The sequence below is a fragment of the Periplaneta americana genome, chromosome 4 (assembly GCF_040183065.1).
Source record: "Periplaneta americana isolate PAMFEO1 chromosome 4, P.americana_PAMFEO1_priV1, whole genome shotgun sequence".
Classification (NCBI taxonomy): domain Eukaryota; kingdom Metazoa; phylum Arthropoda; class Insecta; order Blattodea; family Blattidae; genus Periplaneta; species Periplaneta americana.
The window spans coordinates 205,051,852-205,078,131 of record NC_091120.1 but is presented as its reverse complement, the minus strand read 5'-3'; the positions used below and the strand labels follow the sequence as shown (position 1 = coordinate 205,078,131).

The following is a 26,280-nucleotide window of genomic DNA, read 5'->3' as shown; positions in this document are numbered from 1 at the left end:
CTGGCGGACACTAGTCCATGAGGGTTTCTATTCCACTCAGCCAGGAACAAAGTCTTAAATATACTAATACTAATCTGGCGGACACTAGTCCATGAGGGTTTCTATTCCACTCAGCCAGGAACAAAGTCTTAAATATACCAATACTATTCTGGCGGACACTAGTCCATGAGGGTTTCTATTCCACTCAGCCAGGAACAAAGTCTTAAATATACTAATACTAATCTGGCGGACACAGGTCCATGAGGGTTTCTATTCCACTCAGCCAGGAACAAAGTCTTAAATATACTAATACTAATCTGGCGGACACAGGTCCATGAGGGTTTCTATTCCACTCAGCCAGGAACAAAGTCTTAAATATACTAATACTAATCTGGCGGACACTAATCCATGAGGATTTCTATTCCACTCAGCCAGGAACAAAGTCTTAAATATACTAATACTAATCTGGCGGACACAGGTCCTTGAGGGTTTCTATTCCACTCAGCCAGGAACAAAGTCTTAAATATACTAATACTAATCTGGCGGACACTAGTCCATGAGGATTTCTATTCCACTCAGCCAGGAACAAAGTCTTAAATATACTAATACTAATCTGGCGGACACTAGTCCATGAGGATTTCTATTCCACTCAGCCAGGAACAAAGTCTTAAATATACTAATACTAATCTGGCGGACACAGGTCCATGAGGGTTTCTATTCCACTCAGCCAGGAACTAAGTCTTAAATATACTAATACTAATCTGGCGGACACTAGTCCATGAGGATTTCTATTCCACTCAGCCAGGAACAAAGTCTTAAATATACTAATACTAATCTGGCGGACACTAGTCCATGAGGATTTCTTTTCCACTCAGCCAGGAACAAAGTCTTAAATATACTAATACTAATCTGGCGGACACAGGTCCATGAGGGTTTCTATTCCACTCAGCCAGGAACAAAGTCTTAAATATACTAATACTAATCTGGCGGACACTAGTCCATGAGGATTTCTATTCCACTCAGCCAGGAACAAAGTCTTAAATATACTAATACTAATCTGGCGGACACTAGTCCATGAGGATTTCTATTCCACTCAGCCAGGAACAAAGTCTTAAATATAATAATACTTATCTGGCGGACACTAGTCCATGAGGGTTTCTATTCCACTCAGCCAGGAACAAAGTCTTAAATATACAAATACTAATCTGGCGGACACATGTCCATGAGGGTTTCTATTCCACTCAGCCAGGAACAAAGTCTTAAATATACTAATACTAATCTGGCGGACACTAGTCCATGAGGGTTTCTATTCCACTCAGCCAGGAACAAAGTCTTAAATATACTAATACTAATCTGGCGGACACTAGTCCATGAGGATTTCTATTCCACTCAGCCAGGAACAAAGTCTTAAATACACTAATACTAATCTGGCGGACACTAGTCCATGAGGATTTCTATTCCACTCAGCCAGGAACAAAGTCTTAAATATACTAATACTAATCTGGCGGACACTAGTCCATGAGGATTTCTATTCCACTCAGCCAGGAACAAAGTCTTAAATATACTAATACTAATCGGGCGGACACTAGTCCATGAGGATTTCTATTCCACTCAGCCAGGAACAAAGTCTTAAATATACTAATACTAATCTGGCGGACACTAGTCCATGAGGATTTCTATTCCACTCAGCCAGGAACAAAGTCTTAAATATACTAATACTAATCTGGCGGACACTAGTCCATGAGGGTTTCTATTCCACTCAGCCAGAAACAAAGTCTTAAATATACTAATACTAATCTGGCGGACACAGGTCCTTGAGGGTTTCTATTCCACTCAGCCAGAAACAAAGTCTTAAATATACTAATACTAATCTGGCGGACACAGGTCCTTGAGGGTTTCTATTCCACTCAGCCAGAAACAAAGTCTTAAATATACTAATACTAATCTAGCGGACACAGGTCCTTGAGGGTTTATATTCCACTCAGCCAGGAACAAAGTCTTAAATATACTAATACTAATCTGGCGGACACAGGTCCATGAGGGTTTCTATTCCACTCAGCCAGGAACAAAGTCTTAAATATACTAATACTAATCTGGCGGACACTAGTCCATGAGGATTTCTATTCCACTCAGCCAGGAACAAAGTCTTAAATATACTAATACTAATCTGGCGGACACTAGTCCATGAGGATTTCTTTTCCACTCAGCCAGGAACAAAGTCTTAAATATACTAATACTAATCTGGCGGACACAGGTCCATGAGGGTTTCTATTCCACTCAGCCAGGAACAAAGTCTTAAATATACTAATACTAATCTGGCGGACACTAGTCCATGAGGATTTCTATTCCACTCAGCCAGGAACAAAGTCTTAAATATACTAATACTAATCTGGCGGACACTAGTCCATGAGGATTTCTATTCCACTCAGCCAGGAACAAAGTCTTAAATATAATAATACTAATCTGGCGGACACTAGTCCATGAGGGTTTCTATTCCACTCAGCCAGGAACAAAGTCTTAAATATACAAATACTAATCTGGCGGACACATGTCCATGAAGGTTTCTATTCCACTCAGCCAGGAACAAAGTCTTAAATATACTAATACTAATCTGGCGGACACTAGTCCATGAGGGTTTCTATTCCACTCAGCCAGGAACAAAGTCTTAAATATACTAATACTAATCTGGCGGACACTAGTCCATGAGGATTTCTATTCCACTCAGCCAGGAACAAAGTCTTAAATACACTAATACTAATCTGGCGGACACTAGTCCATGAGGATTTCTATTCCACTCAGCCAGGAACAAAGTCTTAAATATACTAATACTAATCTGGCGGACACTAGTCCATGAGGGTTTCTATTCCACTCAGCCAGGAACAAAGTCTTAAATATACTAATACTAATCGGGCGGACACTAGTCCATGAGGATTTCTATTCCACTCAGCCAGGAACAAAGTCTTAAATATACTAATACTAATCTGGCGGACACTAGTCCATGAGGATTTCTATTCCACTCAGCCAGGAACAAAGTCTTAAATATACTAATACTAATCTGGCGGACACTAGTCCATGAGGATTTCTATTCCACTCAGCCAGGAACAAAGTCTTAAATATACTAATACTAATCTGGCGGACACTAGTCCATGAGGATTTCTATTCCACTCAGCCAGGAACAAAGTCTTAAATATACTAATACTAATCTGGCGGACACTAGTCCATGAGGATTTCTATTCCACTCAGCCAGGAACAAAGTCTTAAATATACTAATACTAATCTGGCGGACACTAGTCCATGAGGATTTCTATTCCACTCAGCCAGGAACAGAGTCTTAAATATACTAATACTAATCTGGCGGACACTAGTCCATGAGGATTTCTATTCCACTCAGCCAGGAACAAAGTCTTAAATATACTAATACTAATCTGGCGGACACTAGTCCATGAGGATTTCTATTCCACTCAGCCAGGAACAAAGTCTTAAATATACTAATACTAATCTGGCGGACACAGGTCCATGAGGGTTTCTATTCCACTCAGCCAGGAACAAAGTCTTAAATATACTAATACTAATCTGGCGGACACAGGTCCATGAGGGTTTCTATTCCACTCAGCCAGGAACAAAGTCTTAAATATACTAATACTAATCTGGCGGACACAGGTCCTTGAGGATTTATATTCCACTCAGCCAGGAACAAAGTCTTAAATATACTAATACTAATCTGGCGGACACTAGTCCATGAGGATTTCTATTCCACTCAGCCAGGAACAAAGTCTTAAATATACTAATACTAATCTGGCGGACACTAGTCCATGAGGATTTCTATTCCACTCAGCCAGGAACAAAGTCTTAAATATACTAATACTAATCTGGCGGACACTAGTCCATGAGGATTTCTATTCCACTCAGCCAGGAACAAAGTCTTAAATATACTAATACTAATCTGGCGGACACATGTCCATGAGGGTTTCTATTCCACTCAGCCAGGAACAAAGTCTTAAATATACTAATACTAATCTGGCGGACACAGGTCCATGAGGGTTTCTATTCCACTCAGCCAGGAATAAAATCTTAAATATACTAATACTAATCTGGCGGACACAGGTCCTTGAGGGTTTATATTCCACTCAGCCAGGAACAAAGTCTTAAATATACTAATACTAATCTGGTGGACACTAGTCCATGAGGATTTCTATTCCACTCAGCCAGGAACAAAGTCTTAAATATACTAATACTAATCTGGCGGACACTAGTCCATGAGGATTTCTATTCCACTCAGCCAGGAACAAAGTCTTAAATATACTAATACTAATCTGGCGGACACTAGTCCATGAGGGTTTCTATTCCACTCAGCCAGGAACAAAGTCTTAAAAATGTTAATAATAATAATAATAATAATAATAATAATAATAATAATAATAATAATAATAATAATAATAATAATAATAATAATAATAATAAAAATAATACTTATAAAACTAATATAATGTAATATAATACAAATATAATTAGTCCTACGTCCATTCCTGGCTATACTTACAAATGTCTTTTTAAGGAACCCGGAGGTTCATTGCCGCCCTCACATAAGCCCGTCATTGCTCCCTATCCTGAGCAAGATTAATCCATTCTCTATCATCATACCAAATCCATTTTCATATTATCATCCCATATACGTCTCGGCCTCCCCAAAGTTCTTTTTCCCTTCGGCCTCCCAACTAACACTATATGCATTTCTGGATTCGCCCATACGTGCTACATTCCCTGCCCATCTCAAAACGTCTGAATTTAATGTTTCTAATTATGTCAGGTGAAGAATACAATGCGTGCAGTTCTGTGTTGTGTAACTTTCTCCATTCTCCTGTAACTTCATCCCTCTTGGTCCCAAATATTTTCCTGAGAACCTTATTCTCAAACACTCTTAACCTATGTTCCTCTCTCAAAGTGAGAGTCAGAGTTTCACAACCGTACAGAACAACCGGTAATATAACTTTTATAAATTCTAACTTTCAGATTTTTTGACAGCAGGATAAGACAAAAGCTTCTCAACCGAATAATAACAGGCATTTCCCATATTTATTCTGCGTTTAATTTCCTCCCGAGTGCAATTTGTATTTGTTACTGTTGCTCGAAGATATTTGAATTTTTCCACCTCTTCGAAGGATAAATCTCCAATTTCTATATTTCCATTTCGTACAATATTCTGGTCACAAGACAATCATATATTTTGTCTTGTCGGAATTTACTTCCAAACCGATCGCTTTACTTGATTCAAGTAAAATTCCCATGTCTTCCCTAATCGTTTGTGAATGTTCTAACATATACACGTCATTCCTGGCTATAGATTTTTATATTAAATTAATGTAAACACGCTACACAGTTAACACCCGAGATGTGGTAATTCCATCCTCATGTTAGATCTTTAAGGGCCTGTACCATCTTCAAGTGATTAGGGGAATTTTTCAGCAATTGAAATAATTGCTAACATTTTAATCCTGCAATTGCTGCTTAATGCACAATTTCTTTTGCAGCAGGAGAAATCTGAGTTGCTATGGCAACAGATTTCTAGAGCCAAATATTATACCCGCCGTAATAGATACAAATCTACAGAAAAGGAGATTTATTATGTTCTCTATACCGGAAAGCAAATTACATTGTTTTGAGAGTAAATTTTTACTGGGAAGTTTTTAATTTATTTATGAGAGACGTAGGTACTTGTACCAACTGCTTCTAGGCGATCCATATTAATTTCCAAAAGCGAAAACGAAAATCGCATTTTTTTTCCTTCTTTATGAAGTACTTCGAAATTCACGCAATATTTCGAAAATATTTCTCACCATATTGGCACGAATTTAATCCTTAATATAGAGAATTATTCAATAATAGACATAAGATCTCAAAATTAATCAATATCGGCACTTTACAGTAAAGTAGAGCGTTTCTCCAGTCTTGCTAATCATTGTGTACAGACGTCAACAGAAATAGGCCTGCTAGAATTACTACCGAATTCAGAATGTCCCATTTTTTACAGTATGTTTTATTTTCTATTTCTTATTCTTTACGTGGTCTCGTTATTCCCAAAATGTCGCGTCATCAACTGATGTCGGAAACATTCGTCAGAATCTTCATCCTGTATCCCTGATTTTAAGGTCGTCAAATACGAACAATTTTTAACCGTTGTGTGTGTGTGTGTGTGTGTGTGTGTGTGTGTGTGTGTGTGTGTGTGTGTGTGTGTGTGTGTGTGTGTGTGTGTGCGCGCGCAGTATCTAGATTAATTTTCTGTGTAAACAAACCATTTTTATGTAACCTGCAACACAAAATTCGAAATAATATTTTCATTATATTACTCTAGACTGGTCCATTAGTATTTTAGGATGAAATTTGAATGTACAGTATTTTGAAATAACTTCTATTTTCTAAAGACTCCTTTCGGAAAATAAAGGGCATAGAAGACAATCTCAACAGCATGGCTATCAATTCGTACGCACAACTTCAGAATCGCTATGAATTCCGAATGAAAGTCTATTTCAACTTTAAAGCTTGATTAAAAGCTATGCATTAATATTCATATAAGTTATCGTTTAAACCTGAACAAATCTCTAAAAACAATTATACGTAATTATGTAAGTTTCTGCAATAACAATGGTTAATTGACTTTTAAACAATTGAATTTTAGATTAAAGTATTGAAATATGTTATCGTTTAATTCCGAACAAATCTCTAAAAACAATTATACGTAATTATGTAAGTTTCTGCAATAACAATGGTTAATTGACTTTTAAACAATTGAATTTTAGATTAAAGTATTGAAATATGTTATCGTTTAATTCCGAACAAATCTCTAAAAACAATTATACGTAATTATGTAAGTTTCTGCAATAACAATGGTTAATTGACTTTTAAACAATTGAATTTTAGATTAAAGTATTGAAATATGTTATCGTTTAATTCCGAACAAATCTCTAAAAACAATTATACGTAATTATGTAAGTTTCTGCAATAACAATGGTTAATTGACTTTTAAACAATTGAATTTTAGATTAAAGTATTGAAATATGTTATCGTTTAATTCCGAACAAATCTCTAAAAACAATTATACGTAATTATGTAAGTTTCTGCAATAACAATGGTTAATTGACTTTTAAACAATTGAATTTTAGATTAAAGTATTGAAATATGTTATCGTTTAATTCCGAACAAATCTCTAAAAACAATTATACGTAATTATGTAAGTTTCTGCAATAACAATGGTTAATTGACTTTTAAACAATTGAATTTTAGATTAAAGTATTGATATATGTTATCGTTTAATTCCGAACAAATCTCTAAAAATAATTATACGTAATTATGTAAGTTTCTGCAATAACAATGGTTAATTGGCTTTTAAACAATTGAATTTTAGATTAAAGTATTGATATATGTTATCGTTTAATTCCGAACAAATCTCTAAAAACAATTATACGTAATTATGTAATTTTCTGCAATAACAATGGTTAATTGGCTTTTAAACAATTGAATTTTAGATTAAAGTATTGATATATGTTATCGTTTAATTCCGAACAAATCTCTAAAAACAATTATACGTAATTATGTAAGTTTCTGCAATAACAATGGTTAATTGGCTTTTAAACAATTGATTTGTAGATTAAAGTATTGATATATGTTATCGTTTAATTCCGAACAAATCTCTATAAAACAATTATACGTAATTATGTAAGTTTCTGCAATAACAATGGTTAATTGGCTTTTAAACAATTGATTTGTAGATAAAAATATGAAGTGGAAGTCCACGACATACAGGATGTCGAATTGCTACGCCAGATAATTCAGGGTTTTTCTCAGATACAAATCTGCACTAAAAACGTATGTAGTGGCACTTGAAACATGAAGCTGTGGTTGAACGTGTAGGGTCTTAAATGGCTTTTACAGAACCCAGAGGTTCATTGCCGCCCTCACATAAACCGTCCCTATCCTGAGCAAGATTAATCCAGTCTCTAAGAATATATCTCGTCTCCTTAAAATCTATTTCAATATCCTCTCATTTACATCTCGGCCTCCCCAAAGGTCATTTTCCCTCCGGATCCCAAATAACACTATATGCATTTCTGGATTCGCCCATACGTGCTACATGCCCTGCCCACCTGAACTCTTTCTATTGTTCTGGTACAATACAATTCCTTTTCCCAAATAGCAAATACAAGCTTATAAATTTCGTTAGATAATGCTCTTCAACACTTTGGTATTAATTCTGCTGGAATTTCATGGATACTTGGAGACTTTTTCAGCTTTTTTATCGCAATTTCGACTTCGAAAAGTGTGGGTTCGGGTACGAATGGTAGTTTGTATTTGAATTTCGTTCCGATCATTTATATTTGACTTATGCACACTTAATAGGTTCCCAAAATAGTTTTTCCATCTGTTCAGAATGGAATGATGAGCCAAAGGGTCTATCGATTCAATTTTTTCTGCTGCCATCAGCTGTACGAAGTATCAGTCTTCTAAATTATTACGGACAACAATTTTCTCTACGAATTAGGAATTCCCCTTACGAATTTTGGATAGTAATTCGAATAATATCTCGATTTTTTAAATAATGTGTTAGCAAACTTATTTATCCGAAAATACACATTGATTATATTTCGGTAATTTTATTACCAAATTCTACACGTCAAAATTATTTTGCTAGTTTTACTTGAATAGAAATTTGCTATTTTCGCTTGAAGTCTTAATACTTGATTTTTAGCCGATCGTGTTTTTTTAACGACTTTATCGATGTTCTAGGTAGGCCTTGTAAGTTAAACACAAAAACAAGTACACGTGCTGTACGTAAATAACGAATAACGATCAACAAAGACGAATAAAAACAAATGAATGACGCCTACAGACAAAAAAACAAACTAAAGAGATTAATATTAATTTATTTCATTTTATTAAGAACGTTCAAGAAATAGTATTCAATACACGTTTTGAAAGTTACAGAAACAAATTTGAAAGACTACTTCGTTTCGTCCTTTCAAAATCTAACTCGTTTCTCTAAATCTCACCAGACTTGTGTGGCAAGTGAGTACGTAAGAACACCAAGAAAGAACACTGGAAATTTTTATTGATTTATGAACACAAAATATGTTAGGCCTATAGAAAATGTGAAGGCAATCTTAAAAAAAAAAAAAAAAAAAAAAAAAAAAAAAAAAAAAAAAAAAAAAAACATGCTTCCACAAAGAACATAACGACCGGTTTTCAGGTAACAAAAGAAACTATTTACGTGAAGAGTGACAATAGAAGCGGAAAAAATAGGTAGCTAACTGTTAGGCCTACCCGTCATAACGCCGATGAATACAAAAACACGTTTTCGAAGTTAATTTCGATTTGACAGCATTTATTTATTGTTAAATGGCGTGCAAGCCATGCTTTTGTGTGATTTTCTTATATTAGAAGTTTTTTGGTGGATGTGATTTGTACGACTTCTCAATAGACGATTCTATCTATTCTCAGTCTATTTTTCGATACCCAATTGTTAATGGACACCAATTTTAACGCCACGTTTGTGAATATGTAATTAATAAAGTGGACGGTTTTTTTTTAATTTTCAAAGGGGCACTATCGAATATTTTAAGAACCCCAGTTTCTGTCAAGGCACGGCATATTGCGAGATAATTTTGTGCGCAAATTGTTGGATTTTGAAATAAACTTTTTTCTACGGTCCAGGATCAGTGCCAGATTAGGTTTGTACAGGTTTTCGGCGAACTTTGCATGTACATTTTTTTTCGCAGATAAGTAAATGCTATAGATAAGTTTCTGTAAGCTCGAGGATCAACAACAGGTGAGGTTAGGTTTGTTTTGTCCAGGTTTTAAGTAGCCCATGTCTTTTACAGCACGCTTTTCGGTATAAAGGTACATAGATACAGATCTAATTGCTCTACGGTTGTGGAAATTAAATTCTGCATTTTTTCTTAGAAATTTTCATTTTTATCCTCTTTTAAATTGAATGTGGTAATAATTCATAGTATTTTGGAAATTGAAACCGTCTTCTTTCACTTTTCTGACAAATATTAAGAGACCTTATTTTAAAAAAGCAAAAAAGGCCTAAACTAAACGCTTTTTGTTATCTAAACAAAATTAAATGCTTTCATAAAAGTATTTAGAAACGAATTGTGTTTAAGTATTGCAATAAAAAGTTAATTATTCCGATTACTTTATTTTTATAATTACCTATTAAGGTCCTTTCGAACTAGTGTTTGAAGAAGCTAACTTAAAGAAAAATTTATATATATATATATATATATATATATATATATACACATACATATATATACACATAAAACAATGCTTGATATTCACAGGGAAATGAGATTTTAAAGTAACACTTATCAATGTTATTGTTGACTTATGAACAAATGACAAATGTGGCTCATAAGACCATGCGAACGAAGAATGAATTTTCTTTATTTCGAGTAAAGGCCATTGTAATACTGAATAGCCAAAATCCTTAGTGTTGAATGATATGTTTCAAGTAAGCTTTCACATACACCAGCTTCGAACAATTTCCCTTTTTAAAATAGAGTCTACTACTGGTGTAGCAAGGATTCTTGGGAAACTACACGCATCAATATGTCTATTTCCACAAAGAATTTGCATTCTCTCAAATGAATTGTATGGCATGTGTTAGTAATGTTACAAGGCAATTGCCGGACATGCAAAAAATACAGAAGACGCGCATGTGCAAAGAAGTTAGCATGTTAGTATGAAACACCATAAATTCACTTGAGAGTAAATTGCCAAATAGAAAGATTCCATTCTCTTGGAATAGTCTTTTTTTTGTACTTGAAACATGTTTATTCAACTTCTCTGATATGCGTTGAATTTCATTCTAGTAAATGGAGGATAAAACAATTGACTACGCAACTTTTACTAACGAGAAACATTTCCCATTTACTTAGTTTAAAGCAATACTAGTATATTTTTAACTTGTGTTTCAAAACTATTTCAATCGATAATTATGTATTTAATTGCAGGGTGGGGTAGCTTATTTAAAACCCATTTTAATCTACTTTACTAAAGCAGAAAATAATTAAAATATATCTTCCAAAGCCTATTGATTTTCCATATCAATTGTTTTTATACCTTAAAGTTCTTAAAATAAGAAATTTATTATTTTGTATTAAAATTCTTACATAAAATCGAAGTGACTTCGAACTGTTATGTTATGGAACAAAAGGTATGAATTCTTTAAGATACTGAACTAAAATTCAACAGTATTTAATAACAGACGTAATTTAGGCACTAGAATATAAAACAAATTTATATTTAAATATCCTAATATTGTCAATTCTAATAGTTTAAAAGTTACGTATGCTTTTAAGGAAAAAGAAAAATTGTAAATTTAAATTTGTATATTCTTATGATGTTGTAGACAAATTTTATCATATACTTGATTCAAAATCAGGAATCCGCACCTGGGCACGAGCTCTCTTTTAGGGGTGACGTAAACTTTTATATGTATACTATATTTTATGTTGTATTAGCAAAATAAATGAAAATCTAATTTACGTTTGACTTTATTCGTTAGCTGCTATAGGGATGGAAAATTCTCATTTGAAAATTCAGATGCGTAAAGAAATACCTAGTAAAATAAAGGAATTAAGTAAAAAAAAAAAATATAAATTTTCAATAGCTTATGAGTTTATTCTCCGCGGCAAAACTCCTGCACATGACCTTCAAAAAACATACGGGCAAGCCGACACTTATTCTTCCGCTGTATTTATATTTGCACAAAAACCGGATCATTTCCCCATTCATCTCAAAGAATTTTGTTACACCTGGTCGTTCAGTAGTGGTAGTGATAAGACCAAAGGTTGTGTTCTACACAGGCAGTGGCGTATACTGGTTAAAGGGTTTGGTCTACCGCTGACCCTATTATTACACAAAATATATCTAACAATTACTTTAATTTTAAATACTATGGTAAAACTAATAATACAAAATTATTACATTATGTTATATTAAAAACTTTTTCTTTTGTAATTTCCTTGGGCTACCGCCGGTAGCCCCGGTAGCCCGCAAAATACGCCCCTGTACACAGGCCACGCACAATTGATATTGTGACTTTACGAGTTTTTTTGACATTCCAGTGTTCCTCTTTTAGCAAAAGCCCGAGTCTCGAGTCTAGAGTCCGACGACGAAGCGAAAACTGTACTTTAACTCTCCGTAAAACTTGAAACAAAGATTTTGAGTAGCAAAACTTAGCAAGTAATTTTCATTTTTTTCCCCCCAACATTCTTAAGTTCCAAACTTTCCCGTCCTGTTTCGTTTCACCTCTACTGGATTCTGTAACGTGGACAGTCTCTACTCGCTAGTAGGAGTCGAATAGGGCAGCCGTGTTGCGTACTGAGCTTTAATATTGGGGAAATGCTGTGCACAGCCCCACTAATGTAAAGTATTCCGTACGTGAAATGGACACTAATCTCTTTAAAACTATTAAATAAAACCCGGAATTATCTGGAGCATTTTATATAAAGGAATATTGCTTCACATTTTTCTAACTTTAATACTTGAAAGTAGAAGTCTCATTTATATTTTATAGTTGGGTACGCTAATTTTGAGATTCCAAAGAAATTTCATTTGAAAGCCTGGAGTTTATAATACATACAGTACGTTTAACAAAAGTTACTTAAATTAAATACCCGATGTCAGGCATTATGAACTATACTTCATCTTCTGATATTTGCTACTTGCAATACGAGATTAGAAAAGTTCCAATCAATGGACCCAAAATATGTAATGAATTAATTAGAGCTTACCCTGAGCTAAGTACACTTACACACAGATTTAAGAAACAAATCAGATTAATTATTTAATTGTTCAAGCTAATTGACTTAAAAATTGTTACTCTAATATTCATGTACTTCTGTATTTCCTATTTGTATATAGACCCTGTTATTACATGCTGTATGTATTTTACCATTTATTAATGTTATTGTGCTCAATGAACTCTTAATTTTGTGATATATTTTGTATAACTGATCTGAACTGCGCCCGAGCACGAGCTTCTGCTCTTTCGGGCTGCAATGTCTAATGTAGCTCAAGTGTATAGTATTAAATAAATAAATAAATAAATTCCGCCCAATCACGTTTCGTTTCATTTCGATATTCGATTCTGCACTGCGGAATCCCTGGTTAAGAGGGTCGAATGCGTCAGGCGAAATAATGTATACAGGCCAACTAATTTAACGTGAACCTAAAGTGCGTGTACGAAGTGGACAGACGCACTGATCGCTTTGAAAATATTAGAGCGCGGAATTTATCTGTAGCTTTGTATCTAATATATAATTGTAATTATAATATAATTATAATTTTAATTGTATTCTTAATATTGTAGTTGTAATCCCCTGGTAGAGGGGAAGAGAAGGCCTCATGGCCTTATCTCTACCAGGTTAAATAAGCTTAAAAAAATAAATTAAATAATGGAATGTTACTCTTTTTCTAACTAAAATATTTGAAACCAAGTTTTTGTATACATTTTAGTTTGAGTAAGATTTATATTCGAACGTAATTCCACGGCAAAACAAATTTATAGTAAACGAAACTTAATATTCGAGAAATAAAAGTTCAATCACGTTTCGCTCTATCATATTCAATAATTACAGTACCTCGATACTGGGTTCTACACTGCGGAGTCGTGAGGTCCGTAGAAGTAAGCCAACTTATAAAGTTTTGTGAAATCAAGTAAAGTTTTGGAGAAACGCTCTAAAAAGATCCAACAATTTAATCGGGCCACAAAGTATACCAAATTTACACACGCGAATCACATTCGAACTATTTAGAAAAGCACAAAATTTATCTTCTATCTTTATATTTATCCTTTTTTTCCATTTTTTATAACTAAAATATTTGAAACTAGATATTTCTCTCGCTTGTATCATAGTAATTTAATTTTGATCTTTCTAGAAAGCTCTAAACGTTAATATGAATTCCGAACGAAATCCCAGCCTTACGAACTACGTAAATACAAACGAAAAGCAGTCCAGGCACGCAGCACGCTTCTTCTCTCGACACTGGAACCACTAGCAATGACGAGCTGCCCTCAGCACAGGTGATCCAACCCCCGCTCTTCCATAGATGACGTTCCAATCAGAAGTACTACCCCCCATATGTATCTACGTGGCATGATGCAGAAATCACTGATATAATAATTATAAAGTTATTAATAATATATTCTGTTGTAAATACAATTTTATTACTCAATTATAAATTAAATCTATTATTCCTGCAATTAGTTTAATGATTGTTTATCAAATAATTGAGTAAATCTTCAATGCTGTTCTTTGTACAACTCCACGAATCCTCGAACTAAAAGTCATGAATCGGGTTTTACTTTTTACCAACTAAACAAGTCACCTAATTTGGAAATGCAAAATAACTTTAATTTATATATTGAATAGAAGCCATAAGGGCTTGCATAATTTCCTAAGTTCTCCTGTTTTATAGTTTTATATATTATCTTCCGTGCTGCTCTGAAAGAACAATGCCGCAATTGCAGAATTGGGGTGGAGGCTAAAAACACCCCTACCTGACTAGTATTATTTGAAATGAACCAAAAATTATAACACTTTTCTTGATTTCGCATGTTATAATATTTTTAAAAATATATTTATTATTCATTAAGCCTGTATTTATGTGCAAATAAGATTCTGTTTTCTGCTTCTGCAGGAAAATGTTCTAAGTTGCACTTGTGCCGTTGTTCCTCGGGAGCAGCGATATCTCTATTCATTTTTTCCCTTTTATAACTCCTCAAATCCTACGTTTTTCTTTCTCCTTCCTCTGTTAGTTCCTGTTCTTTTCTTCTCTTATATTTTTCAGTTTTTTCATCAGTAGTTGTGAATTATTTACATATTATAAATATGTACATGAACCGTTTTCATTTTATTATCACTCTATAATATTCTGTACTACCGTGTGTTTTCTGGATATAAGGCATATAGATTTAACACTGTCATAAGAAATCGATATATAAAAGTAATAAATAAATACTTATGTCCCTTTTCCAAAGCGAGCAGATGTTCCGTAAGTTGTCAATAAATTAATAAAAACTGTTTGTGGAAACTGACTTGTGTCACTTTTCCCAAGCATTGCAGAAATACAGGGACATAATTTTATTTTTACTTCAATTTTTATTGTACCTGAGTTTTTGAATGTACTTCACTCCCACCCCTTCTACTAATGGAGTTTTAACTGTTCTCCAGACAGAATCAAGGCCGCTTATAGTAAACACCACTGAGTTACTGAGTATAGTACGTTCCAGAAATATGTTCGCGTTTTCCAGTGACGAAAGAACTTTTAATATTGAATCATATTTTCGCACAGATACTGTCCGTTTGCCTACGTCGCATCCCGATTTCCCCCACCTGGTTCTGCAAGTCCGTCTGTAAAAGCAGGGCTGTCTTAGCTCTTTTCTGAAAAAAATAATTTCTGTTAGGAATTGGACGTCTACGTAATATTATACAACTCTTTAAAATAACTGTTTAAATAAAAGGGTCACGTTAAGTAATTAACTGTCACGTGATTTCCCCCCTTTCTACGATCCTGCGGCATAACCACTTGGCGGGTCAGTAGATAGCATGTCTGAGTAATTTTATCTTTTCGGACCGGGCAGAAGTGAAGATTGAATTTACAGTACGTAAGGTACTCTTTTATAGAGTAGGTACAGAATTATTTCAACACGAGTTACTAGTACGAAGGACGAATCTGGCAATCGGAATTAGATGCAATAGTCTATAGTGCGATAATATGCACAAAAGAACTGAAGCCTGTAGGCTATCGAAATGAACGGCTACCATTTTCAAAAATGTGTTTAAATATCCACATTATGATTATTTTTCAATTGAACTTCATTCTCTATATTGTTTGCTAATGTGCTGTAGACAGTATAATATACATTGCATAATGAATACGTTCGCATGGATAGCTCAGTTCGTGAGTAAAAACACTTATTCTTAATACTGTACTGCATTTTGATTAAATAAAAACCTAATGAAAATTATCGAACTCAAAATCGCGGTATTTCCTAGTTTATGTAAATGGATGAACTACTTTTCTTCCCTCCTATACCTAGTAAAGTGATTTGTTTGTATTTTACGCCAGTATCATCGAACTTCAGTTGTGGAAGAGGGTAGCGAATGGTTTTTCCGGTTCTCTAAATGTATAGCCAGGTTAATATTAAAAATGTTAGTAAAAATAAAATGATGTCCCTGTATAACACATCAGTCATCATTAAGCACATTACTGTAGCTGTGTTTGCGCCCCGTTCCGTGATGCGCTCACCACGTCTGTACACCCCTACAACTCATACAGAATTGGAACGTGTGCTGCCAAGCGCAGACAGTAAAAAGTCCTTCTTGACATCGCTGCCACAAATGAAAGTCAAGTGGCGTGTGAGCATAATAAAATACAATCTTTGACATAGTAGATTAATGAAGTTGGTTGCTAAGCAATACGAAAGTTGTGAAAGTATAGAAGCCTATATTTTATTTTGTCATAACTTAGCTTCTAACACAACTACTACATGCATTTTTTTGCATTTAAATCCTCTTTGTAACTTACTTACTTACTTACTTACTTACTTACTGGCTTTTAAGGAACCCGAAGGTTCATTGCCGCCCTCACATAAGCCCGCCATTGGTCCCTATCCTGAGCAAGATTAATCCATTCTCTATCATCATATCCCACCTCCCTCAAATCCATTCTAATATTATCTTCCCATCGTATTATGTCTCGTGACCAAAATATTGTACGAAATGGAACTATAAAAATTGGAGATTTATCCTTCGAAGGGGTGGAAAAATTCAAATATCTTGGAGCAACAGTAACAAATATAAATGACACTCGGGAGGAAATTAAACACCGAATATATATGGGAAATGCGTGTTATTATTCGGTTGAGAAGCTTTTGTCAACCAGTCTGCTGTCAAAAAATCTGAAAGTTAGAATTTATAAAACAGTTATATTACCGGTTGTTCTTTATGGTTGTGAAACTTGGACTCTCACTTTGAGCGAGGAACATAGGTTAAGGGTGTTTGAGAATAAGGTGCTTAGGAAAATATTTGGGGCTAAGAGGGATGAAGTTACAGGAGAATGGAGAAAGTTACACAACGCAGAGCTGCACGCATTGTATTCTTCACCTGACATAATTAGGAACATAAAATCCAGACGTTTGAGATGGGCAGGGCATGTAGCACGTATGGGCTAATCCAGAAATGCATATAGAGTGTTAGTTGGGAGGCCGGAGGGAATAAGAGCTTTGGGGAGGCCGAGACGTAAATGGGAAGATAATATTAAAATGGATTTGAGGGAGGTGGGATATGATGATAGAGAATGGATTAATCTTGCTCAGGATAGGGAGCAATGGCGGGTTTATGTGAGGGCGGCAATGAATCTCCGGGTTCCTTAAAAGCCAGTAAGTAAGTAAGTTTAAACTTTCTTCCGATCCCTTCCACTTCAATAATCTTCTCCACTGTGTCTTTCCACCTTCTCTTTGGTCGTCCTACGCTTCTTTCCAATTATTGGAAATTTGTCTCTAGCTATTTTCACTATTGCCATTTGTCATTCGGCTTATTGTGGTCAAACAGATCAAAATGGGGAAAATCCTAACAAAATGTAGCTAATTTCACTCTTGCGATTTTAGAAGTAGCCTGAAGGGCGACTGAAAAATTCCATTACTCGCCGGTTGCTCCTAAATTACGATTAATCACCTCATTTATTAGAAATACGATTTCCTTTAAAAATCGCCAGATGTGTAATGAATATTATTAATTTACTTGGTAGCACATCCTTATTGTGTATTTATCAGATACTGTTTCCGTTTCCATGGAAACGAGTTGTTAACAGATTGAAGAAACATTTGAACCAGAATAATATGGACTAAAACAGTTGAATATCACGCTCCCAATAATGAATAATGATGTCATGTTTATTTACAGTATGTAATATAAGACTGCAATTTATACAAATCCTAGGGAAGTGATAAAATTGTAGCAATAAACAGCCATGATTGGTTGAAAGACGTCCTTTGGTACTGTTTTATTGGTCAAAAGTAGTATGACGTAGTAAAAGTGTAATAGTCATATAATCGTTTTCAATTCTCTAATTTTACACTGTTAGAGTAACAAAATCTACATCGGCACAAGACGTAGTCCGCCTACCCCTCTTTCAATAACGCTCTCCTAGAATAATATTGTTGTAACGCTAAAAGAATTTTGAGTTCCAGGTATTTTTGTAATCTTTAGTTGATCCTCTATCAAACAGCAGAACTGTCGTATCTCTAATTTCAAGTGCAAAGTCTGCAGGGCTCTTACTGATATTGGTAATCCCGAGTTTTCATACCACTTTGAAATGTTTATCATTCATTTACTCAAAACTAACTTCTGATAGTTACAACAGTACTATTTAAGGGTGCGATGTAATCCCTGTACCTGTGCTTGGTGTCGCAGCAGGTTCAAATTATAACAATGCTATCTTTATTATACAGGGTTAGTTAAAAGTCCCGCACCACCTAAATAACTTTTGAAGCATGTGGTTCAGTGACATGAAACTTGGTATGTGGGGATAACCATATACCAAGAAATCAATAATGGTATTACCCAGTTTTTTCTACTTCCGGTTTAACCGGAAGTAACTCCAAGTCTCTTATTTTAAATGGAACACCCAATATATATATTTTTTTATTTTTGAATAAAGCTCATTAAGAGCTTTTCAAAAAAAAGTACCCACACTTGATAATTCTGTACAAATTCAGTGTTGCTAAATAAAAATGGAAGTGGTGCAAGATATTCCTAAAGCCTGGTTAAATCATTCCTTAAATGGTTTCTATGATCGAGTGACACATTGTAAAGCAGCTGAGGGCTACCAATTTGAACACATAATTTAGAAGGTGAGCTAGCTTTGTTTTGTTTTTGTTAAGGAAGGAGTATTTTATTATTTTAATATTCGATACACTTTTCTGTTTTCTTGACTTAGCAACACTGGATTTGTACAGAATTATCAAGTGTGGGTACTTTTTGAAAAGCGCTTAATGAGCAGTATTCAAAAATGAAAAAAAAATATATTGGGTGTTCCATTTAAAATAAGAGAGTTGGAGTTATTTCCGGTTAAACCGGAAGTAGAAAAAACTCGGTAATACCATTATCGAGTTCTTTGTATATGGTTATTCTCACTTACCAAGTTTCATGTCACTGAACAGTATGCTTCAAAAGTTTTTTAGGTGGTGCGGGACTTTTAACTAACCCTGTATAGAGACCTACCGCCTCGTACCGACCTTGTAATAAAATGAAGTCGACACAACATAAAATTTAACTTGATGATTATTAAAAATTGGATGGCTGTGAAAAACTTACGTTTCAAAGATTTTATAACGATATTCATGAATATGTTCTATTAGAACACAGTATAATAATAATATAATAATAATAATAATAATAATAATAATAATAATAATAATAATAATAATACACAAAATTTAAAATACCGATAATGAAAGCTGTAAACAATTTCAATACCCCACTGCACTAAACTAAACAAAAAAATTCTCGATTCATCGCAGGAGGCCTGTTTCTTCCCGACGCATACGAGGAGGAGAACATGTTCCGGCAAGCTGTCGACAAGATGGCGTCCTCCGTGCAGATGGAGGCTGTCATGGAGACTGTGACGTCACACGACAGTCTGCAGGCCTCGCAAGCAGGTGACATGACTTGAGATTACACGTTTATTATTATTATTATTATTATTATTATTATTATTATTATTATTATTATTATTATTATTACTATTTGAAAAGCAGCTAAGAAAAAACTTAATTATTAATAGGCCTACTCATTTAATTGTTTATGTGCTGCAAAATATCATTACCTGCGTGATGCTTTTACAGTAGTGGGTGTTCATTTCAAAGTGTGTCATGACGTCACTGTTGTGAGTCCGCGATTTGAAGCGAGTGTCAGCTTTTATGTCAGAGGAATCTGAACTTGAGAACGTGTACGGTATAACTTGAACGTCGTAGCAACAGATGGCAGTCTGTACGGTCTGTGTGCTAACATAACCTCTTTCGAACTGTGTTTTGCGCGGGCAAGTCGTACGCAGGGTATTTGTTATCATCGGTTGCGTACGGCAACATTCCACAATACAAATCAAATGCTCCGTGTCCATGTTGACCGTCCAAGTTAATGTCAACAAATACGTAAGTAATCGTCTTAACCCTCTCCCCATATCCCGACAGTAAGAAAAAAACTCACCTCAGTACGTGTTTCCAAACAGTTCACATTCCTGCCACTACCGGCGTTACCGTACGTATCGGTAAGTACTCTTCAGAATGAACGCCGTACTTGCTAGGCAACTTCTCTGGCACATAGGTAATACACCTCTGCGGAAGTGTAGGAAGATTGAATTCTCTAGGCTCATCGGCTAGCCACATGACGGCATACAGCGAGCCATGACACACTTTGAACTGAACACCCAGTATTTTATGTGAGGCTTAGGTACATTTTGTTAACACAATTGGCATCACAGGTAAGGGCTCAGTTTACTATACTTGTTTTTTGAAAGATGGGACATGACAGTTAAGCGGCCGAGCTTGGAACTACAGTGCTATGTTGCCAATATGGACTACCACGCTGCCAGCTGATGGAAGCTACCAATTTACGTTAAGATGGCTGACGTTAAAACATTCATTGACAATTAACACGAAGGGAAGAAAACAACACAAAAATCGGCAGAGAATCAAAGACGAAACGTACCAATGCTAACATTGTGTGCACAATAAATGTCGCCAAGAGAGCTATTTAGCACTCGCCACGTGCGAAATGTAAGTTTGGCAACTCAACCGTTGTTACCATAGCAATAGACCTACCACGCCAAGATTATTACATTGTAATAATCTTGCTACCACGCTATGTGACATTCAGTTCAGTGGCGGCTCCTGCGTATTTCTTAAGAGGAGGAAAGAAGGTAACAGGACGAAATGACACCTCCTTGAATGAAACATGCTACAAATCAGCCTACATGCATACATGTAAGACCAGGTAGTGTTGGGGTTGGCCTTCCCTTCTGTATAGCAATAATCTGTTCTTGTAAACTGAGTTTCCTAAATTGTCCAAATTCAAATTCAAATTCAAATTTATTTACAATTTACATTTGAATTTACATTTGGATAGATACCCGAAATGAGCATATGTTCGTGCTCGGGTACAGTCCAGTAGTCTACATAAATTTTACAGAGTTCAAATAATAATGCTGATGATATAAAATAATAGTAACAATAATAATAATAATAATAATAATAATAATTATAATAATTATAATAATAGTGATAAAACAAAAATATTTACAATAATAAAATAAATACTAAGACGGATAAAATAAAATATAAAACCACTAGCGAGAGTTAACACAACTTAAATAAGCATATAATAACCGGAAAAAATGACGAACTCGAAAATCAACAGAAACGTTCGTTGTATCGCAGACGACAGCAACCGCCGTATTGACATTGTGTTGTGTATTATTGGTAGTAGGGGAGCCGAAAGTCTACGTAACTGCCGTTCTCTTCCAATCTTCTCGTACAATCATGGGAAGTTAATGCTGCAAAAACAAAATGTCTACGAGTCAAACTGTTCATTATTACCAGGATAAATACAAATAATACTGAAATATATTAATCTAGTTTCAGTTATAGATCTCTCCTTTTGTGCAAGAGGTATCATATCAAAATATTTTATGAATGGCGGGGAAAATATAAATTTCAAGAACTCTCTAGTGACAAGATATAGTGACAAGTACAATCAAGTGTATCTGTGGCGATGCTAAGAAATCATTTATTGGAGATATGCACTTTTATTAATTAAGAAAATGATCTATTTATATTTATTACAATGTTTTATCTTACAGGTTACATGCATCAGATAAATACAATAAATATTAGTAACATATAATGCTAGTAACACTTAAAAAAATTATAATGAAATTTATCAAATATCATACAAACATTTTCACTGTATTTTTAAACTTAAGAATGTGTAAATTGCTTAGGTCTGGATTATTTTTCAATACTGAATTGTATAGTCATGGTCCATAATTCCTACTGTGTCTTAATCCAGCTGTAGTGTGGCAAAATATATAATGTTTTCACTTCCATTCATTGTTGAATAATTGCATAAATTAACAATTACAAGGAAATTCACCTCGCAGCATTTTTCGAGCACACTACAGCATCACACGTGTTGGAAGAGACCAGCTACTAACTCGTAACCGGAACCGTTTTACTGAAGCTGGAATGGGAAATAATCTGAGGAAAGCGAGAACACTGCACCCACCCACGTGGTCTGTGTTGCCACATGTACATTTTACAAGTTCAGTATCACATGCTTTTGAAGAATGTCAGTTCTTGTAAAGTCATACTACCATTATTGTTCAAAGTTGCCGGTGGCCAATTTTTTATGTTAAAAATAATGTAGTTTGGAGTACCTACTTTCAAATTCAAATATATTTGTACAAAACTGACAACTTGGCTGTTGCCCTATCTAGTACACAATGACTGGAAGTGAATTTCAGGGGCCGAAAAGATCTGCGATACTAACGTAGAACTACTTCCTCTTTGTTTTATATAAACCCGACTTTAACTTTCAAATATCCTTGAAAGTTTCAAACCATGAATAGTACCCTATATAAAGCGCAATGAATTATATTTTTTATTCATAATAAAAAAAAAGTTTATATGGTATCTTTCATAACGTTGCGTTAAAACTGTTTTTATTGTGCCTCCTCCTAGATGTGTTATAGTCTGGTTGAATGCAAGATCGTTAGATGGCAGCGGTAGCGAGCTTGCTGCACGACCAGTCGGTTTCTATTTCCCGCCCATGCGCTGATTCAGAGGAGGATCTCCTCCCTCTCCGTTCATTTACTTGCTTTAAAACTCTGCTTCTCTCTCTGGCCGCTAGTACGCTGTTGTCTATGTGTGTTAACTGCAGTAGAGGAGGAATGGATTGGCTTTCCTCCACACAATCAATCTCGCATCTTTCTCACAGTTTTCTAGCAGTACATGAGCGCGCATCGTTTAAAACTCAATCAACCGAGGTTTTCTTATAGCTGTGAACTTAAAAATTAACGAAATTTCCTCGAATTTCAAGGCACATATTGTATTTGGTATTTACTTTCAAAAGAAGAAAAATGTGAGGAGGACGTTCCTCCCTTCCCTCCCCCGAGGAACCGCCACTGATTCAGTTGTTTTTCCGATCGCAACGCTCCTGTCATGACCCATCTTTAAAAAGAAAGAAGTTTACGTCAGAGTCTTTCCAAACAATCGCTGCTGTACGGAAGAGTCGGCTTGGATAGAGATCTGTGTTGTGCTGTGTTGTTGCAGTGTGCCGCCTGATGGCGCAGGGGGTAGCGGCAGTGTTCATGCCCCACTCGGGGCCCACGTTGCCGCACGTGAGCTCCGTGTGCGAGTCCATGCAGGTGCCCCTTGTGGGCACGGGGAGCGACGATCCTGGGTTCCTCATCAACCTTCGCCTGCCCCCGGGTGCTCTGGGCCAGGTGGGTGACTGCGGCGAGTCTGGGGTGGGCACAATTTAATTACGATGCGCAACTCTCAGTGACGTCAGTACAGCCCTCGAAATCCGGGGGTCTTATTAAACAGCGTCCGACAGCTCTCAATTCAATTATATGAGAACGACAGAAAATATAAAATATTGGAGAATGCTGGGTTTGCAGTGAAAGACATGCCGTTGTGCAGAACAGCACGTATGTATATAGGAGTGAACCGTAAGTGAAGTCATTAATTTCAAGGGTTATTCTTTGAGATATTTCAAACAAAAAAGTTTAATACAATTTTGCTCGTTTTTTTTTTTCCTTCTCGAGAAAAAAAATTGGTTTGTATGAAATATTTCATGGCATGGTTTGGAAAAGCCATTGATTGAATTCCCAATATGCTCAATCAGTTTGAGAGAGCAGTGTGTTATGATAATAAATGATTGAAATAATTTTAGTTTTGTCCTTTAAATGTGCAAAACTTTGATCCAAACAAATATATAACATGTATGCAGTCATTTCCTTTATGCAAATTTGTTCCACTTTCAAACGGCACAAGCCTAAAAATAATTTGCAGAAAATGTGATAGCTTTACAATGATTTATAGTCCCAAGAAGTACAAAGGACTAGGAATTTTTCGAACAAAATGGGAAGCACTACTACAACAAATTAATGCCCTTCGATGTTTACACAAATCTCAAAACCCATACATCATACAAAGACGTCAGATTCATGAGGAGAGCATTAGATGTGCCCAATCTCTGAACATTGTTCCAGAGATGTCTTATTTCATAAGAATGAACATTTCTTAAATGCTACAAAGATTCGTAACCTTCTGAGGAACAGAGAATTTGATATTTGGTGTCGTCATCCACAGAAAGGGAAAGGCGTAGTTTTATTTAAACAATATCCTGGTGCCAACAAATGGATTTGTAAACACGAAGGACTCTCCAACAGCGAATGGCGCGATGCATTAAAATGGTTGGAAATGTTGCTGCAGTACGTGCTGTGCCGGGAAGATCTCAGGACAACCGTTGTAGGCATTGCCACAACGAGGTTGAAACTCTTGCACACGTCCTGGGATCCTGTCCGCACGGCGAAGCTCTGCGAAACGCTAGACACCACCAAGTACGATCAATTATAGCCACTGCCCTTAAAGATGCCGATTACAACACCTTTGAAGAAGTACATGGTCTCTCCGTCACTGGCAGTACACGGCGCATAGATATAATAGCTTTCAAGGAATCTACAAGATCCGGGTACATAATTGATCCCACTGTGAGTTTCGAAACGGATGAGGAACAGCCAGCAGAAGTGGATAATGAAAAAAGAATATCTACAATCCTACCATTCCCTATTACCTAAAAAAATACCAGCTAAAAGAGCTTGAAGTAATCGGAGTTCTGGTTGGAGCAAGAGGTACCGCTACTCTCTTCATGAAAGATGTGTTTAAAAGCCTTGGAATACCTACATCTATTATTCCAATTGTAACTTTAGCTGCATTGAAAGGATCAATTGCTCTCCTGAAGAATCACCTATATTCGAAATCAAACTAAGTTCAGTAGCATTCTTTACTTTTTTGTAACACTTATATTTCTAAAAATAGGTATATTTCCACTAATTTCAACAAAAAAAAAGTTGTAGCTATGTACTTGTAGGAATTTCATTGTTAAAACAAAATTAATGGTTTTTCATGAACTTGTAAAAATTTCTATGGTTAAGTACTCTTTGTCCCTTGTGGCAGCTCACGAATAGTGAGAAGATATATAAATTTTTAATTTTAATATGTAAAATCACTCCATCATTGCGAAACAAAACACTTGTGAAGTGTGCAAAATTTCATTTCTAAAGATGACTTCCTTTATATGAAGTTCAACTTTGCAAACTCAGATTGCCAGTCATGAGTTTACAATTTACAATAATTGTAAACTTTGTGAAAGGCAAGAAGTAACTTGACTGAGCACATCGCACTCTGTGCAACTGTCCGTCTCGCAGCTGTGCGAGGACCTGGTGGCGGAGTGGCAGTGGAGGGACTTCACGCTGCTGTACGAGCGCCCCGAGGATCTGGCGCACCTCGCCCCCCTGCTGCAGACGCCCGGGCGCCGCTTCACTCTGCGCCAGCTGGACCCGCTCGGCGTCGACCACAGGACCGTGCTGCGCGCCACCAGGCGCTCGGGGAGGCTCAACGCGGTGCTGCACTGCTCGGCGGAGAAGCTGCCCCGTGTGCTCCTGCAGGCCCAGCAGGTGGGGCTGCTCACCGGCGACCAGAAGTTCCTCGTCACCTCCCTGGTGAGTGTCGGCAAGCTTCAAGCAAGCCTTGTGCGAAAGCAGAACTTCCTCTTCAGCTTCGTGGTGAGTTTAAACAGGACACGATACCCAGTCTCCAAGCAAACCTAGAGGGAGAGCAGAACTTCCTCTTCAGCTTCGTGGTGAGTTTAAACAAGATATCATAACCAGTCTCCAGGCAAACCTAGAGTGAGAGCAGAACTTCCTCTTCAGCTTCGTGGTGAGTTTAAACAAGACACGATAACCAGTCTCCAAGCAAACCTAGAGGGACAGCAGAACTTCCTCTTCAGCTTCGTGGTGAGTTTAAACAAGACACATAGCCAGTCTCCAAGCAAACCTAGAGGGACAGCAGAACTTCCTCTTCAGCTTCGTGGTGAGTTTAAACAAGATATCATAACCAGTCTCCAAGCAAACCTAGAGTGAGAGCAGAACTTCCTCTTCAGCTTTGTGGTG

General features: G+C 35.9%; 1 protein-coding gene across 3 annotated transcripts in view; it reads left to right on the top strand.

Annotated features, from left to right (window-relative positions):
* Window positions 1–26,280, top strand: part of LOC138698680 (glutamate receptor ionotropic, kainate 2-like) — an 85,617-nt gene that overhangs the window by 17,653 nt on the left and 41,684 nt on the right. For all 3 annotated transcript variants that reach the window (XR_011331923.1, XM_069824849.1, XM_069824850.1), the window contains exons 3-5: window positions 19,568–19,705; window positions 23,375–23,547; window positions 25,537–25,830. Coding sequence is in view for 2 of the 3 variants with exons in the window: in XM_069824849.1 (XP_069680950.1) it covers window positions 19,568–19,705; window positions 23,375–23,547; window positions 25,537–25,830 (605 nt within the window). In the remaining variant the exon portion in view is untranslated. The remainder of the gene's footprint in view (window positions 1–19,567; window positions 19,706–23,374; window positions 23,548–25,536; window positions 25,831–26,280) is intronic.